Genomic DNA, 18,086 nt, shown 5'->3' with positions numbered 1-18,086 from the left:
TACTGACAAACCTAGAAACAAAATCGGGACGAACCGGAATTCGAACCCAGATCAACACTATAACTGAATATCATGACAGCTAGAAGTAGGGACAGTGCTTGGTTGTGGGCACCTAGGACTGTTTAGTACCTCTTCTGATATCTGCATTTAACCGTCGTCTTCGATGACACTGACCTGTCATAAAAAGACATCGTTATAATAAGAGTGTATGAGTGGTGTAACGTCGTTTTAACAGTATTTCAGTTATATCACGGCAGGAGAGCCCGAAGTTCTACAGGCCGCAGATCAGAGCAAGCCATTGGACATCAAAAGGATAAATAACCCAGCCTTATGCATATGACGTAAAATGTAAGCATGTTTGGCATTGAACACGAACAGTATTTTCAGAACTGGTTATCGATGCCAACTGTGCCTTTACAGTTCTGATGTTTCTTTAGATCATTCTTAGGAAAAACATCCTACTCTGGAGAAGACCGCTTATCGCCATCTTGCATCCACACAAGTGTCCGGTTATAACAAACTAAGGGCGAGCACCTGACGGCCCGGTGACCAATCCCGTCTAGACGCTGGGCTTAGTGGACACCGTAAACAGTTGACACAATCTTCAAAGCAGACATGATTAGATACCTCACACATTACACACCGAGGGGTGAACCCTGGCCGTATACACCTTTTGACAGAACAGCTTGCACCCAGGGACACGTCAGAAGCTGTGATGAGCCTATATGTCCCTGTGATGATATAAAGGCATGATGGAAACGAGAACGGTTATGTAAGTCTCAGTATTGTTTTACGCCGTTTAAGCAATATTCCAGCAATATCATGGCGGGTACACCAGAAATGGGCTTCATACATTGTACCCATGTGGGGAATCGATGCTCGGGCCTTCGGCGTGACGATCAAACGCTTTAACCACAAGGCTACCCTACCGCTCCTTGCTCGTCTTAGCTATGCCTGTGACACAGACTACACGTTCATGGAGATAATTAAATCAAATACTTTGATTTTGATTTTCTGTATCTATATCTTGTAGTTGGTCGCGCCGAATTAAACACATTAAATACGACCCAGAAGAATCGGAAGAGTGATTTTCATTAGCTTGAAAACAACATAACTTCTACTTCATCATGTGCCAAGTGAAGACAGAGTTTAGGTATTAGTTCGAATCACATCTAATATACTGATTCGGTGTGTTTAAATATCAATTTTCTATGGAACGTTTAGTGTTGCTGGTGTGTCAAACTGGCTTCATGTTATTGATGAGATAAACATTTAATACACGAAAGGAAGGAGGGTTGTTTTCTGTGATTGCTGGGGTTGAGGCTGTGGTTGTGGTTGTGGTTGTGGTTGTGGTTGTGGCCTAGACGTTGAAGTGTACTGTGTGATTTTGTAAACATGCCCCCATTGGCTAAGGGCAGTGAGCAACTGTTACATTAATATACACGATACAAATTGAATTATCAGACATACAATGGGACGTTTGAACAACTTTCCTGGGATGCCAATTCTCCCGTTTGTAGTCCCCCTTTAAGTAATCAGCGAGGTCGTCAGGTTGGGGAATCTAGATTGGTGCCTGTGCGATGTCCTTGGCAGGAAAGAATTAGCCAAATAACTCTTGAAGGTTCTTTGATGGGGGATCTTACCAGGCTATCGCTGCAAGGACTGTGATTAAGAACTAAGCAGGGTGGTGGTGCTAAGAGTTCCTTTGACTGGGGATTTTAGTATTTAGTATTGTCAAACATTATATATATATATCCCTGTATTCCTATCAAAAGCTTAGTATGATGGAATAGCAGTGGCCTACTTTGAGTCGCCGTAATAGAATTGGTTCTTTGATGCCGAGCGGACTGTGGACATAATGGCCTGGTACTCAATATACTCCACACCTGTTTACAATTAATCACGAGACTTCACAATCATCTAAAAATGACAAAATCTCACAAACACCCGTTTGATCTGGGGAATGGAACCTCTTTCAGGGAAGTCCTACAAGGGCATCATTCGCACACACCGGAAGTGAGCGACCAGTCCTGATCGAAAGTCAGTGTTGGGAAAGTACTAGAGTAAATGGCAGCTTTATGCAATGGGGCGTTGGTCTATTTGCGCAGTAAATATGCGTCGCTAAGCAAATTACATGCAAACGAGATTTTGACATTTTGCTGCTGAAGACGACCAGTCTAACTGCAATGGAGCAATTGATACTGCCTCTTCTCTAAATTATTCATTATAATAGGTTGATATTTCTCTCATATTTCTCTGAAAATGTTTTATTCTATATAAAAGCTGTTGATTTAGGAATTTATCACACACATTATTAATACATGTTAGTTCCATGTTACAATGTTTATCTGTATGCTGAAAGAAGGCGGGATAATATACCGGTAGGTCTCCCAAGTCGCTCCTTACGTTAAACAAAGAGCAGTGTTAGATCACAAAAGTTATCATGAACTGATGACACTGTTGCTATGATCACTACTCTAAGATGCGGGGGCACGGGTCGCACAGTCGTCGAAGGCGCCGCGATTCGCTGCGCAGAGTTGCGTCCCTTGGGCACGCCAGAAACCTATGATTGCGGGTTCGAATCCCGGTTCGCCCCAATTATGTTTCTAGGTTTGTCAACACCATACCCGTGCTCGTGGGTTTCACCGAAGTGGTAAACGTCTGAGGCCTGCATCACTTTGGGCCTTCCTCCCACATTAAGCTGACACGCCGTGATATAACTGGAATACTGTTAAAAGCGGCGTTAAACCCAACTCACTCACTCACTCACTCTCTAAGATGCAAGTCAGTGTTGATAGTACGTTAGTAATTAACGCTAATAGATCAACATGATGTAGGGAGGGCGGCGCTGTGTAATAGGGAGTGTTGACCGGGGCATTGTATTCATGTTCGGCCAGAAGATGAACATATTAGCTGCAACAAAGATCTTATTATGTCTAATAATCATATACTAAGTAATGAGCCAAGCTCACGTAAAAGTCAGCTACTCTGATGTGGATAACAAGAGAAAACTAATGATTTCCAACGTATCAAACCGAATAATTATATCGATAAACTAAATTTTACTTAGAATGAGCTACAGAAAAATATAATATATCATTATTCAGTTATATTGTTCTAATTTATTGCTTTTCATTAACAAATATCAGTTGTCTTCGCAATGTTGATGCCATCTACTGCAATATTAAAAAAAACTTTAAACACTTTTCTATGTCATCGTCCAAGGAACAGCGACTTGCCATGCAGAGTTCCGTCCCTTTGCTATGCCAAGATCCGCTAGTCATGAATTCGATTCACAGATTGGACTCTAGTATGATCAACGGTACGTGTGCGCAATACAGGCGCTTGACTTTCACGAAAATGGTAAACCTCAATTTTCACTGTTGCTTTGTCTCACCTTAATCCGACAAGAAAATACCCGTGTAATGTTCGCAACTCCATTATTATCAAATCAACCCAACGGATATCGAAAAATTAAAAAAACTAATATTCATTAATGGTAAATAACTTGTATGATCTTGTGTAAGATTCCACCAAATTTGAATATAGCACGAAGAACGCATCGACCCTCATCTTGGTGACGTCACGCTTTCGAAGGCTTTGAATGTGTCGGCCCTAATCACCAGAGGTGAGACAATACAGGGAATGAAGCATGCGTCAGGTCATTATCACGTTATTGGCGAGGTGGGCAACGAGACATTAGCACCCATTAGTCCGTCCTGTTAGCAATCTCTCACACTAACACAAAAGCCAGGCTACGAGCAAGCACCTTTTGTGAAGAACTAGTAAGATCGGTATCTATTGCAATTGTGATTATAGACAATGTATGTCTGTAGAGAATCTCACCTGGTGTCTTTTGTTATCAGATACATCAATACGAATCGATACACGTTTAAACACCAACGCGTGCAGAGGAGTTTTAGGCTTGTATCGATGAGTATATCTATTTGATATCAAGGACATGAGGGTGTTCTATTTGACATCCAAAATCATTCTTTCCACGTTTTTAATTTATAAACAGTAATAACTGGTGTATTCTATGTACAACACACAATGGTAAGATTCAATGGTAAGACATTAGTGATGTCATTTGAATGGTCTGCAAAGCATCGTGATGTAATTTCATAGCAGCGATATTCTCCTGTGGAAATCAGTTCAGGGTGCCGTTGTACAAAACAGCCTCAGCGCTACGACTGTCGAAAGTCTATGTTAAGGTATGGGAGTAAGATCACCATAGGGCTAAGATCCATAGGGCTACGACTGTCGAAAGTCTATGTTAAGGCATGGGAGTAAGATCACCATAGGGCTAAGATCGCTTTGTACAACGGTAGCATGGATGATAATTATATATCAATAAAGTTGACTTAGGAATGCCAGTCTCTTTATTCTTTCCAAGCGACGTTAAGGACAGGTGATCCTAGCTTTATGAAAACTACCTGAGAAATGTAAAAGCATCCATGCCCCAACGTCGCTTAGAGATTATAGTTGAAAGTCAACTGTGTCTTCATTGTAAAGTGCTTGTAAAGTCCCGCTTCATATCTATATTGCTACAATCAGCTTGATTGTGTGCAACGCAAAAAGCCAAACGACGAGATATATATGAGAGATTTACTTAAGACACATCTGGAGTTGTTTTCTGAAACAGAAAATGTTTTACGATCCGAGGGCAATGTATAATGTGTTATTGAAAGCGGCTGGAGACTCATCACGTACATCAGAAAGTATGGGTGTACCCCCGGGGCTGTTTAAGAAATTAAAATGTTTGTAGTTTCATGTTTCAATACTGCGAAATTAATTGAGAGAATGTCAAAATGTCAAACTATGCCCTTTGCCACCAGCATATGTGGCAATCGCATGAATTCTCAACAAGCCACACAACACAGGTCTGAAGAACATGACAGAAGGTTCAGTTTTGCCCTTACACTACAATCTGCTGGAAATGCTATATTTTAGAAGTTAAAGTAGACACAATGGATAACAACTTATGGATATATACTGTATTTATATTTATATATACTTTATCATACTTTATATACTATACTAACGACGTTGTTATCCACACATTGTGTCTACTTTGTCATCCGTCGTAATCTAAGAAATACCTATCAAAAACATATTATTTTAGAGCTGTTCAGGAACTATTGTTTTCATACCTTAGCATTATAACTTGCTCATTATCAGTTACTATCTTCTATTAGTTGGGAAAATGGACCTTTTGTACTCATATGTACTTCATCACGTACAAACATAAAAAAAATTGCCGCTATAAGAAAGAAAAAGGGCAACATGTCAATCTTATGTACATTTCCAATTATTTTCAAAAGAATATTCCAAAGATTCCGTTGAGTGAATAAGGTCCCTTTTCTTACGTCCCTTTTCTTCAAACGTAATTTACGTGGTTGTTTTTTTCTCTGAAAATGCTAACACATTTTCGGAACATCATATATCAGCTGTCTTAAAAAGAGTATGATTGTGGTTTTGTAAAGAAAACAAAAAACTAGTCCAGCTATCTGAAAAGATTCTTGACGTTGTCACAGTGTCAGTGACTTTGAAACTTGGACAGATCAAAGGGTGAACACAGCGCACGTTATTGCAAAAAACAACATGGCGTGTCAGTAAAGTGTTTGTTCCCAGCATGCTGGATTCACTTGGAACTTGTAGGGCGAAATTGACACTTCTGTTGGTGTCCAGCTGAGCTGGAAGGAATATAAAAAACTAGTTTCTTGATTACGTGTGTAAGAAGTTCGGTTGTTAATTTCCAATGATGCCCGATGCAATTCCCTATTTTGACTTGTGCCAATATGTTTTTGACTTGTGCACAATTTTTTTGTATGTAAACATATGACTTGCCTTTGCATGTGTTTGTGATGGGTGTCGCCGGTGGGGCAGCATACGTCCAGCTTTTCGTGAACGCCCCGTGGGGATTCTATGTTAGAATAATCCCCACCAATCTATGTTGGTCGTAGGATCATTGCTTCTTATGTCAATCACTGGATTGTCTAGTACAGATTCGATAATTTACAGGCCGCCGTCATATGGCTGGAATAGTGCTGAGTGCTTTGTAAACAACAAAGAAAAAGACACACAACAACTTGGCATCATATCATTTATGAACTCCCGTTTACTTATAGACTTCAGTTTACTCATAGACTTCAGTTTACTTATAGACTTCAGTTTACTTTCAGACTTCTATTTACTCATAGACTTCAGTTTACTCATAGACTTCAGTTTACTTAAAGGCTTCAGTTTACTTAAAGTCTTCAGTTTACTTATAGTCTTCAGTTTACTTATAGACTTCAGTTTACTTATAGACTTCAGTTTACTTATAGACTTCAGTTTTCTTTCAGACATCAATTTACTCATAGACTTCAGTTTACTTATAGACTTCAGTTTACTCATAGACTTCAGTTTACTTTCAGACTTCAATTTACTCATAGACTTCAGTTTACTCATAGACTTCAGTTTACTTATAGACTTCAGTTTACTTTCAGAATTCAATTTACTCATAGACTTCAATTTACTCATAGACTTCAGTTTACTTATTGACTTTAGTTTACTCATAGACTTCAGTTTACTTATAGACTTCAGTTTACTTATAGGCTTCGGTTTACTCATAGACTTCAGTTTACTCATAGACTTCAGTTTACATATAGACTTCAATTTACTCATAGACTTCAGTTTACTCATAGACTTCAGTTTACTTATAGACTTCAGTTTACTTAAAGTCTTCAGTTTACTTATAGACTTCAGTTTACTTTCAGACTTCAATTTACTCAGTTTACTTATAGACTTCGGTTAACTTATAGACTTCAGTTTACTTATAGACTTCAGTTTACTTATAGTTTTCAGTTTACTTATAGACTTCAGTTTACTTATAGACTTCAGTTTACTTATAGTTTTCAGTTTACTTATAGACTTCAGTTTACTTATAGACTTCAGTTTACTTATAGACTTCAATTTACTCATAGACTTCAGTTTACTCATGGACTTCAGTTTACTTATAGACTTCAATTTACTCATAGACTTCAGTTTACTCATAGACTTCAGTTTACTTATAGACTTCAGTTTACTCATAGACTTCAGTTTACTCATAGACTTCAGTTTACTCATAGACTTCAGTTTACTCATAGACTTCGGTTTACTTATAGACTTCAGTTTACTCATAGACTTCAGTTTACTCATAGACTTCGGTTTACTTATAGACTTCAGTTTACTCATAGACTTCAGTTTACTCATAGACTTCAGTTTACTCATAGACTTCAATTTACTCATAGACTTCGGTTTACTTATAGACTTCAGTTTACTCATAGACTTCAGTTTACTCATAGACTTCAGTTTACTCATAGACTTCAGTTTAATCATAGACTTCAGTTTACTTATAGACTTCAGTTTACTCATAGACTTCAGTTTACTTATAGACTTCAGTTTACTTTCAGACTTCTATTTACTCATAGACTTCAGTTTACTCATAGACTTCAGTTTACTTAAAGGCTTCAGTTTACTTAAAGTCTTCAGTTTACTTATAGTCTTCAGTTTACTTATAGACTTCAGTTTACTTATAGACTTCAGTTTACTTATAGACTTCAGTTTTCTTTCAGACATCAATTTACTCATAGACTTCAGTTTACTTATAGACTTCAGTTTACTCATAGACTTCAGTTTACTTTCAGACTTCAATTTACTCATAGACTTCAGTTTACTCATAGACTTCAGTTTACTTATAGACTTCAGTTTACTTTCAGAATTCAATTTACTCATAGACTTCAATTTACTCATAGACTTCAGTTTACTTATTGACTTTAGTTTACTCATAGACTTCAGTTTACTTATAGACTTCAGTTTACTTATAGGCTTCAGTTTACTTATAGACTTCAGTTTACTTATAGACTTCAGTTTACTTTCAGACTTCAGTTTACTCATAGACTTCAGTTTACATATAGACTTCAATTTACTCATAGACTTCAGTTTACTCATGGACTTCAGTTTACTTATAGACTTCAGTTTACTTATAGGCTTCGGTTTACTCATAGACTTCAGTTTACTCATAGACTTCAGTTTACATATAGACTTCAATTTACTCATAGACTTCAGTTTACTCATAGACTTCAGTTTACTTATAGACTTCAGTTTACTTAAAGTCTTCAGTTTACTTATAGACTTCAGTTTACTTTCAGACTTCAATTTACTCAGTTTACTTATAGACTTCGGTTAACTTATAGACTTCAGTTTACTTATAGTCTTCAGTTTACTTATAGACTTCAGTTTACTTATAGTCTTCAGTTTACTTATAGACTTCAGTTTACTTATAGACTTCAGTTTACTTATAGACTTCAATTTACTCATAGACTTCAGTTTACTCATGGACTTCAGTTTACTTATAGACTTCAATTTACTCATAGACTTCAGTTTACTCATAGACTTCAGTTTACTTATAGACTTCAGTTTACTCATAGACTTCAGTTTACTCATAGACTTCAGTTTACTCATAGACTTCAGTTTACTCATAGACTTCGGTTTACTTATAGACTTCAGTTTACTCATAGACTTCAGTTTACTCATAGACTTCGGTTTACTTATAGACTTCAGTTTACTCATAGACTTCAGTTTACTCATAGACTTCAGTTTACTCATAGACTTCAATTTACTCATAGACTTCGGTTTACTTATAGACTTCAGTTTACTCATAGACTTCAGTTTACTCATAGACTTCAGTTTACTCATAGACTTCAGTTTACTTATAGACTTCAGTTTACACCTACTCTGCTCAACGCCCAGGGAGAGAAATGCATACATATGTCATTAAGGTCTTCCTGTATTATCTCAGCTGTCGTTTGAAACCTATAATGACCTATATTGTAGAGTTCAAATGGCGTAATGGAGCGGCTGAATAACGTGACATTTGGTTAAAATCCGTGTTGCTGCAGTAATGATGCCTTTAATTAAAATATATTGATTTTTAAATGTCATCTCTTGTAAATTCATAATCAGCTTTAATCAATATGGGAAGTGTGTATTGGACGCTGTTGGATAGCTTGTAAGCGTTGAGTGAGACTCGAAATCTAACACATGTGTAACTTTCACAAGTAGAATAGCTGAACACGTGGTAAAAAGTGAATTTGGAAAAGCGATTTAAATTCGCACAATAATTGAACTGATTGGTGTAATTTAGCCATCGGTTCAGTATTGCCACCTGCTGCTGGGGGACCGACCACTAGATATTCTGGTGTGGGGGTGCAGAGTGTGGGTGCTTGGGCTGGGGGTGGGCGGTGGGGGTTTGAGGGGGGAATGGGGGGAGGATGGGGGTGGATTTTATCATCTAAAAAGACATCGTGCCAGAAAATTCTTGAAAAAAATAACTACGCTTCAGACGATTGAAAACAACCTTGAACCACAAAAAATACATTGTCTTTTCCTTTAAAACACAATTCAGGCTCATACTATTACTAGAAAAATACCTGGCTTTGAGGCTGTAACTATAACTATAACTATAACAATATTTAGACTCTAGACAAAACCCTAGCCCCAAAGAAAATCAAATGGTCTGTCCGTAACAAATTATCCTTTCCCGTCTTAAGGTCGAATGAATAGTTCGCTTAAAGGAAAACATTCTCTAAATTTAACCGTCCTACGTTTGAAAATCAATCACATCGGAATCGCTCCAGGGAAATCTGCACCGTAAAGCACAGAAACGCATTATTTTGAACATCAATTGTCACAGGTATGAACGTAAACCACAAAACAGTTGGTTTAATCACGAGTTTGGGATCATATGAGAACTAATGTTCATTAGCTCTTAGTTCACATTACGACATATTGTGCAATGATGCTAGTGATAGAACTGTATTCGGTTTATAGGCAAAACACAACTGGCTGCACAAAGCCAGCATGTAGAGCACATGTAGCAAATTGATTGGAGACATGGGCCAATAGCAGTCTGAGGTGTAAACGTTAATAACCTGATAAATTTAATAAGTCAAGATCATTTATCAATTAAAGTAACTACATGAAGGAGGCATATTCATAATGAATATTAGCCATTCACTGAAATAGAAAAGAACTTTTGTTTCGCTCTGTGTTTGCACATAGGTCCAATACATTATATAGAGATTTAGTTGATTGACTGATTGACTACACCACTACACCATCACACCACTATACCACCACACAATCAAACCACTACACCATCACACCACTATACCACCACACAATGAAACCACTATACCATCACACCACTATACCACCACACAATCAAACCACTATACCATCACACCACTATACCACCACACAATCAAACCGCTATACCATCACACCACTATACCACCACACAATCAAACCACTATACCATCACACCACTATACCACCACACAATGAAACCACTACACCATCACACCACTATACCACCACACAATCAAACCACTATACCATCACACCACTATACCACCACACAATCAAACCGCTATACTATCACACCACTATACCACCACACAATCAAACCACTATACCATCACACCACTATACCACCACACAATCAAACCACTATACCATCACACCACTATACCACCACACAATCAAACCACTATACCATCACACCACTATACCAACACACAATCAAACCACTATACCATCACACCACTATACCACCACACAATCAAACCACTATACCATCACACCACTATACCACCACACAATCAAACCACCATACCATCACACCACTATACCACCACACAATCAAACCACTACACCATCACACCACTATACCACCACACAATCAAACCACTATACCATCACACCACTATACCACCACACAATCAAACCACTATACCATCATACCACTATACCACCACACAATCAAACCACTACACCATCACACCACTATACCACCACACAATCAAACCACTATACCATCACACCACTATACCACCACACAATCAAACCACTATACCATCACACCACTATACCACCACACAATCGAACCACTACACCATCACACCACTATACCACCACACAATCAAACCACTATACCATCACACCACTATACCACCACACAATCAAACCACTACACCATCACACCACTATACCACCACACAATCAAACCACTATACCATCACACCACTATACCACCACACAATCAAACCACTACACCATCACACCACTATACCACCACACAATCAAACCACTATACCATCACACCACTATACCACCACACAATCAAACCACTACACCATCACACCACTATACCACCACACAATCAAACCACTATACCATCACACCACTATACCACCACACAATCAAACCGCTATACCATCACACCACTATACCACCACACAATCAAACCACTACACCATCACACCACTATACCACCACACAATCAAACCACTATACCATCACACCACTATACCACCACACAATCAAACCGCTATACCATCACACCACTATACCACCACACAATCAAACCACTATACCATCACACCACTATACCACCACACAATCAAACCACTATACCATCACACCACCACACCATACCACCACACCATACCACCACTATACCACCACCACATCATCACAACACCACTGCAACACTACACCATCACACCAAAACACCACGACAGCACAAAACAACCACACTACAACAGCACAAACCACTACACAATCACCATACCATCACAACAGCACTACAACACCGTCATAACATCATCACTACATCACCAGCACCCACTACTACAACACCGCACAAAACCACGCTACGTCATGCCAACTCCGGGACACGCCGGCTCCAGGAGAATGTAGCTGTTTGTATTTGTTGTAGAACAGTTTATGAACTTGTTGGATTAAATTAGTGCTTCCAGTCGATGTGGCACAGTACGTCCCCTGCCTATCTTATCACCTCGTCCCCCAATGGCAATGCTGTCTAAATAGTCGTTAAACCAATGCCTCCACTACATGCTAATCCTAGTTAGCCTCGTGGTGCTCGTTGGAGGGAAGGTCATATGTTTCAAGTACCCGTGTGTTGCAATTTATTCATTAACACCAGGATACGTATCCCGCGTGTGCCTTTTGACATTTGGCATCATGTCATGATCAGAAAACCACGCTAACTGATATATTTCAGGGTTGTAATTTATGCATTACTGTGTGTGTACTTGTCCCTTTGGGTCCAGTTTTAGGTCACTCCCATGATTTTGATTTCTGCTAGAGGTATAAAACCATTGGCCATGTCTTTGTGAATTTGTACGAGATTTCGAACTATATCATTCTTTCTTTGGAGAATTAATCTCCCTTAGTCGTGCAAGGATCTGATGATCCTAGTAATAGCAGTATTAGTAACAGTGACTGTGGAATGGTATTAATAGTAAAGATTGTAGAAGAGTATTAGTAGCAAAGATTGTGGAAGAGCATTAGTAGCAGTGTTGTAGAAGAGTATTAGTAGCAGTGTTGTAGAAGAGTTTTAGTAGCTATGATTGTAGAAGAGTATTAGTAGCAAAGATTGTGGAAGAGCATTAGTAGCAGTGTTGTAGAAGAGTATTAGTAGCAGTGATTGCAGGACGGTATTAGTAGCAAAGATTATGGAAGAGTATTAGTAGCTATGATTGTAGAAGCAGTGATTGTAGAAGAGTATTAGTAGCAGTGTTGTAGAAGAGTATTAGTAGCAATGTTGTAGAAGAGTATTAGTAGCAGTGTTGTAGAAGAGTATTAGTAGCAATGTTGTAGAAGAGTATTAGTAGCAGTGTTATAGAAGAGTATTAGTAGCAGTGTTGTAGAAGAGTATTAGTAGCAGTGATTGTGGAAGAGTATTAGTAGCAATGTTGTAGAAGAGTATTAGTAGCAGTGTTGTTGAAGAGTATTAGTAGCAGTGTTATAGAAGAGTATTAGTAGCAGTGTTGTTGAAGAGTATTAGTAGCAATGATTGTAGAAGAGTATTAATTGCAGTGTTGTTGAAGAGTATTAGTAGCAGTGATTGTAGAAGAGTATTAGTAGCAGTGTTGTAGAAGAGTATTAGTAGCAGTGATTGTAGAAGAGTATTAGTAGCAGTGTTGTAGAAGAGTATTAGTAGCAGTGTTGTAGAAGAGTATTAGTAGCAGTGATTGTAGAAGAGTATTAGTAGCAGTGTTGTAGAAGAGTATTAGTAGCAGTGATTGTAGAAGAATATTAGTAGCAAGGATTGTAGAAGAGTATAAGTTGCAGTGTTGTAGAAGAGTATTAGTAGCAGTGTTGTTGAAGAGTATTAGTAGCAATGATTGTAGAAGAGTATTAGTAGCAGTATTGTTGAAGAGTATTAGTAGCAGTTATTGTGGAATAATATTAGTAGCAGTGATTGCAGGACGGTTTTAGTAGCAAATATTGTAGAAGAGAATAAGTGGCAAATATTGTAGAATAGTATTAGGAGCAGTGTTATAGAAGAGTATTTGTAGCAGTGATTGTTGTAGTGATTTCTGTGGAGGTTGTTGTAGTGGTTTCAGTGGTTTAAATGGAGGTTGTTGTAGTGGTTTCAGTGGAGGTTGTTGTGTGTGGGTATACGTATTAGTAGCAATAATTGTAGAAGAGAATTAGTAGCAGTGATTGTAGAAGAGTATTAGTAGCAGTGATTGTTGTAGTGGTTTCAGTCGAGGTTGTTGTATGGGTTTCAGTGGAGGTTGTTGTAGTGGTTTCGGTGGAGGTTGTCGTAGTGGTTTCAGTGGAGTTTTTTTGTAGTGGTTTCAATGGATTTTGTTGTAGTGGTTTCAGTGGTTTAAATGGAGGTTGTTGCAGTGGTTTCAGTGGAGGTTGTTGTAGTGGTTTCAGTGGTTCAAATGGAGGTTGTTGTAGTGGTTTCAGTGGAGGTTGTTGTAGTGGTTTCAATGGAGGTTGTTGTAGTTGTTTCAATGGAGGTTGTTGTATTGGTTTCAGTGGTTTAAATGGATGTTGTTGTGGTGGTTTATGTGGAGGTTGTTGTTGTGGTTTCAGTGGAGGTTATTGTAGTGGTTTCAGTGGAGGTAATTGTTGTGGTTTCAATGGAGGTTGTTCTTGTGGTTTCAATGGAGGTTGTTTGGGTGGTTTCATTGGAGGTTGTTATAGTGGTTTCAATGGAGGTTGTTGTTGTAGTTGCAGTGGAAGTTATTGTAGTGGTTTCAGGGGTTTCATTGGAGGTTGTTGTAGTGGTTTCAGTGGATGTTGTTGTAGTGGTTTCAGTGGAGGTTGTTGTAGTGGTTTCAGTGGAGGTTGGTGTAGTAGTTTCATTGGTTTCAGTGAAGGTTGTTGTAGTGGTTTCAGTGGAGGTTGTTGTAGTGTTTTCAATAGAGGTTGTTGTAGTTGTTTCAGTGGAGGTTGTTGTAGTTGTTTCAATGGAGGTTGTTGTAGTTGTTTCTGTGGAGGTTGTTGTAGTGGTTTTAGTGGTTTCAGTGGAGGTTGTTGTAGTGGTTTCAGTGAAGGTTGTTGTAGTAGTTTCAGTGTTTTCAATAGAGGTTGTTGTAGTGGTTTCAGTGAAGGTTGTTGCAGTAGTTTTAGTGGTTTCAATGGGGGTTGTTGAAGGAGTTTCAATGGAGGTTGTTGTAGTGGTTTCAGTGGTTTCAATGGAGGTTGTTGTAGTGGTTTCAATGGAGGTTGTTGTAGTGGTTTCAGTGCTTTCAATGGAAGTTGTTGCAGTGGTTTCAATGGGGGTTGTTGTAGTGGTTTCAATGGAGGTTGTTGTAGTGGTTTCAGTGGAGGTTGTTGTAGTGGTTTCAGTGGAGGTTGTTGTATTGGTTTCAGTGGAGGTTGTTGTAGTGGTTTCAGTGAAGGTTGTTGTAGTAGTTTCAGTGGTTTCAATGGGGGTTGTTGTAGTGGTTTCAGTTGAGGTAGCAGTGGTTTCAATTGAGGTTGTTGTAGTGATTTCAGTGAAGGTTGTTGTAGTAGTTTCAGTGGTTTTAGTGGAGGTTGTTGTAGTGGTTTCAGTGGTTTCAGTGAAGGTTGTTGCAGTGGTTTCAGTGAAGGTTGTTGTAGTGGTTTCAGTGAAGGTTGGTGTAGTGGTTACAATGGAGGTTGTTGTAATGGTTACAAAGGATATTGTAGTAGTGGTTACAATGGAGGTTGGTGTAGTGGTTTCAGTGATTCAATAGAGGTTGTTGTAGTTGTTTCAGTGGAGGTTGGTGTAGTGGTTTCAGTGGTTTCAATGGGGGTTGTTGAAGGGGTTTCAATGGAGGTTGGTGTAGTGGTTTCAGTGGTTTCAATAGAGGTTGTTGTAGTTGTTTCAGTGGAGGTTGTTGTAGTGGTTTCAGTGGTTTCAATGGGGGTTGTTGTAGTGGTTTCAATGGAGGTTGTAGTAGTGGTTTCAATGGAGGTTGTTGTAGTTGTTTCAGTGGAGGTTGTTGTAGTTGTTTCAGTGGAGGTTGTTGTAGTGGTTTCAGTGGTTTCATTTGGGGTTGTTGTAGTGGTTTCAGTGGAGGTTGTAGTAGTGGTTTCAATGGAGGTTGTATTAGTGGTTTCAATTGAGGTTGTTGTAGTGGTTTCAGTGGTTTTAGTGGAGGTTGTTGTAGTTGTTTCAGTGGTTTTAGTGTAGGTTGTTGTAGTGGTTTTAGTGAAGGTTGTTGCAGTAGTTTCAGTGGTTTTAGTGGAGGTTGTTGTAGTTGTTTCAGTGGAGGTTGTTGTAGTGGTTTCAGTGGTTTCAATGGAGGTTGTTGTAGTGGTTTCAGTGGAGGTTGTAGTAGTGGTTTCAATTGAGGTTGTTGTAGTTGTTTCAGTGGTTTCAATGGAGGTTGTTGTAGTGGTTTCAGTGGAGGTTGTAGTAGTGGTTTCAATTGAGGTTGTTGTAGTGGTTTCAGTGGTTTTAGTGGAAGTTGTTGTAGTAGTTTCAGTGGTTTTAGTGGAGGTTGTTGTAGTGGTTTTAGTAATGTTTATTGTAATATATTGGTTTAAGTAGAGGTGGAAGTAATAGTTGTAGTAGTTGCGGTTGTACTGGAAATAGTAGTTGCGGTTGGAATAGAAATTATTGCCAGACAGTATACAACGGTACGTCTTTGATAAAACTTTGAGCGATTATCTGTAGACACTCAAATCTGCTTTGAAACAAGTAAATCAAATACATCAATGCGGTTTTTAGAAAAAACATCCCTTACCTGGCCATAGTCTCCTTTTTAACGATAATCCCTTTTGTGGATTATTCCATGTGTAATCTGCATAATCCCCCGACAGGTGACGATAATCCATGGCCCTGGCGTGTGCCTGGCTAAGCACTAGGACGGACAACACCAAACAGCTAGCTAGCACCTTCATCCTGCCGATACGTCCTCGGTTCTCCCCACACTATCACTACTGGTGCCTTAAGTGGCGCTCTCAACTGCGCGGGGGCGGTAGAGCGCTGCGCAGTCGGGACGCGACAGGGGGTGGGGGAGGGGAGGGGCGTGGTCTAAAGGAACAGCTTAATCGTCCTGATTTGCTGCGTGAGGAAATTGATCCGTATTGATCCGTGTTGACAATGCTCACTTAGATAGTTCCTCGTGCGGTGGATGGGGAACCGTGTCTATAACAGAACATTTATCATTTGCGTTTGCTAATTAAAGTGAATTATTCATTAAGGTAATGTATTTGTCTACCGTTTTATGTATTTTACTACTGACGTTTTTATTTAACTGTTATCATGTGCAGTTAGTCGTGAAATATTATACTTAAGACGAGTATACTGTATCCACTGGCACGTATCAAGTAAATACAACCAAAATAAATATCGACAACGAAACATCAGCACGGTCGTATTAAATTCACAATAAGCAAATACATGCACGGTTATCAAATGGGCTAACAAACTGGCGAAAAGTCAACAAAACACTAATATGCCATCATGCTTGAAAAAACAATTCACATCGGGGTGTGTACAGCTACTACTGTTTTTCAGGACAAGCAGCTTACAGAACCCGTCTCTGGAGACAGGAGTATGGCTGTCGTGAATGACGTGCCAGGAATACCCTGAGGTCTGCACTTGTGAAATGTTAGGAAGCCTGTGTCAATAAACTGTTAACAAGTCATTAAAAGTAAAATGGTTAGTTTTTTTGAAATCGCGAGGGTTATATCCGCGACTCTGAGGAAACTGTGAACAACCTAACCTGAACGACGTACCCCTTAAATGCAATCAATCAAACACTTAAAATGTAACATTGTACTTGTATGTACCATAAGCAAACAATGTACCTTTAATATCGATAATGCTTCAATATGAACAATGTACCTTCAATGTGAAAAATTAGCCACATATATGCTAACAATTTCCCCCTCAAACATGATTTATAAACCATTAAAAGCCAACAATGAATCCCTCAAATGTGAACACTGCAATTAAAGTGCCAACAATGTACCTTTTAAATGTAAACAATAAACCACTTAAATGTCATCAATATACCCCTCAAATGTGAACAATGAAGCACTTAAATGTCATCAATATACCCCTCAAATGTGAACAATGAACCACTTTTATCTCATCAATATACCCCTCAAATGTGAACAATGAACCACTTAAATGTCATCAATATACCCCTCGAATGTGAATAATGAACCACCTAAATGTCATCATATACCCCTCAAATATGAACATTGAACCACTTAAATGTCATCAATACACCCCTCAAATGTGAATAATGAACCATGTAAATGTCATCAATATACCCCTCAAATGTGAACAATGAAGCACTTAAATGTCATCAATACACCCCTCAAATGTGAACAATGAACCACTTAAATGTCATCAATATACCCCTCAAATGTGAACAATGAACCACTTAAATATCATCAATATACCCCTCAAATGTGAACAATGAACCACGTAAATGTCATCAATATACCCCTCAAATGTGAACAATGAAGCACTTAAATGTCATCAATATACCCCTCAAATGTGAACAATGAACCACGTAAATGTCATCAATATACCCCTCAAATGTGAATAATGAACAACTTAAATGTCATCAATATACCCCTCAAATGTGAATAATGAACAACTTAAATGTCATCAATATACCCCTCAAATGTGAACAATGAACCACTTAAAGGTCATCAATACACCTCTTAGATGTGAATAATGAACCACTTAAATGCCATCAATGTATGACTTACGTGCGGACAATGTACCCATGAACTGGGGGTAA

The 18,086-nt window shown here is 38.6% G+C and overlaps 2 protein-coding genes across 2 annotated transcripts; one reads left to right on the top strand and one right to left on the bottom strand.

Moving 5' to 3' along the window:
- The first annotated feature begins 6,982 nt into the window (after positions 1–6,982).
- On the top strand, positions 6,983–8,212 carry LOC125372185. The gene has a single exon (XM_048381365.1). The coding sequence runs from the start codon at positions 6,983–6,985 to the stop codon at positions 8,210–8,212; it is 1,230 nt and encodes a 409-aa protein (XP_048237322.1).
- Positions 8,209–16,075, bottom strand: LOC124147078 (mediator of RNA polymerase II transcription subunit 15-like). Its single transcript, XM_048381362.1, is given in 4 exon segments — positions 8,209–8,755; positions 13,745–14,000; positions 15,386–15,441; positions 16,068–16,075. Coding segments are annotated over 4 exon segments (867 nt in total).
- Between the last annotated feature and the right edge of the window lie 2,011 nt (positions 16,076–18,086).

Source organism: Haliotis rufescens, unplaced genomic scaffold (genome assembly GCF_023055435.1).
Source record: "Haliotis rufescens isolate VD_foot unplaced genomic scaffold, xgHalRufe1.0.p SCAF_1, whole genome shotgun sequence".
NCBI lineage: Eukaryota > Metazoa > Mollusca > Gastropoda > Lepetellida > Haliotidae > Haliotis > Haliotis rufescens.
Note: the sequence above shows the minus strand (reverse complement) of the source record. Positions and strands in the feature narration are given on the sequence as shown.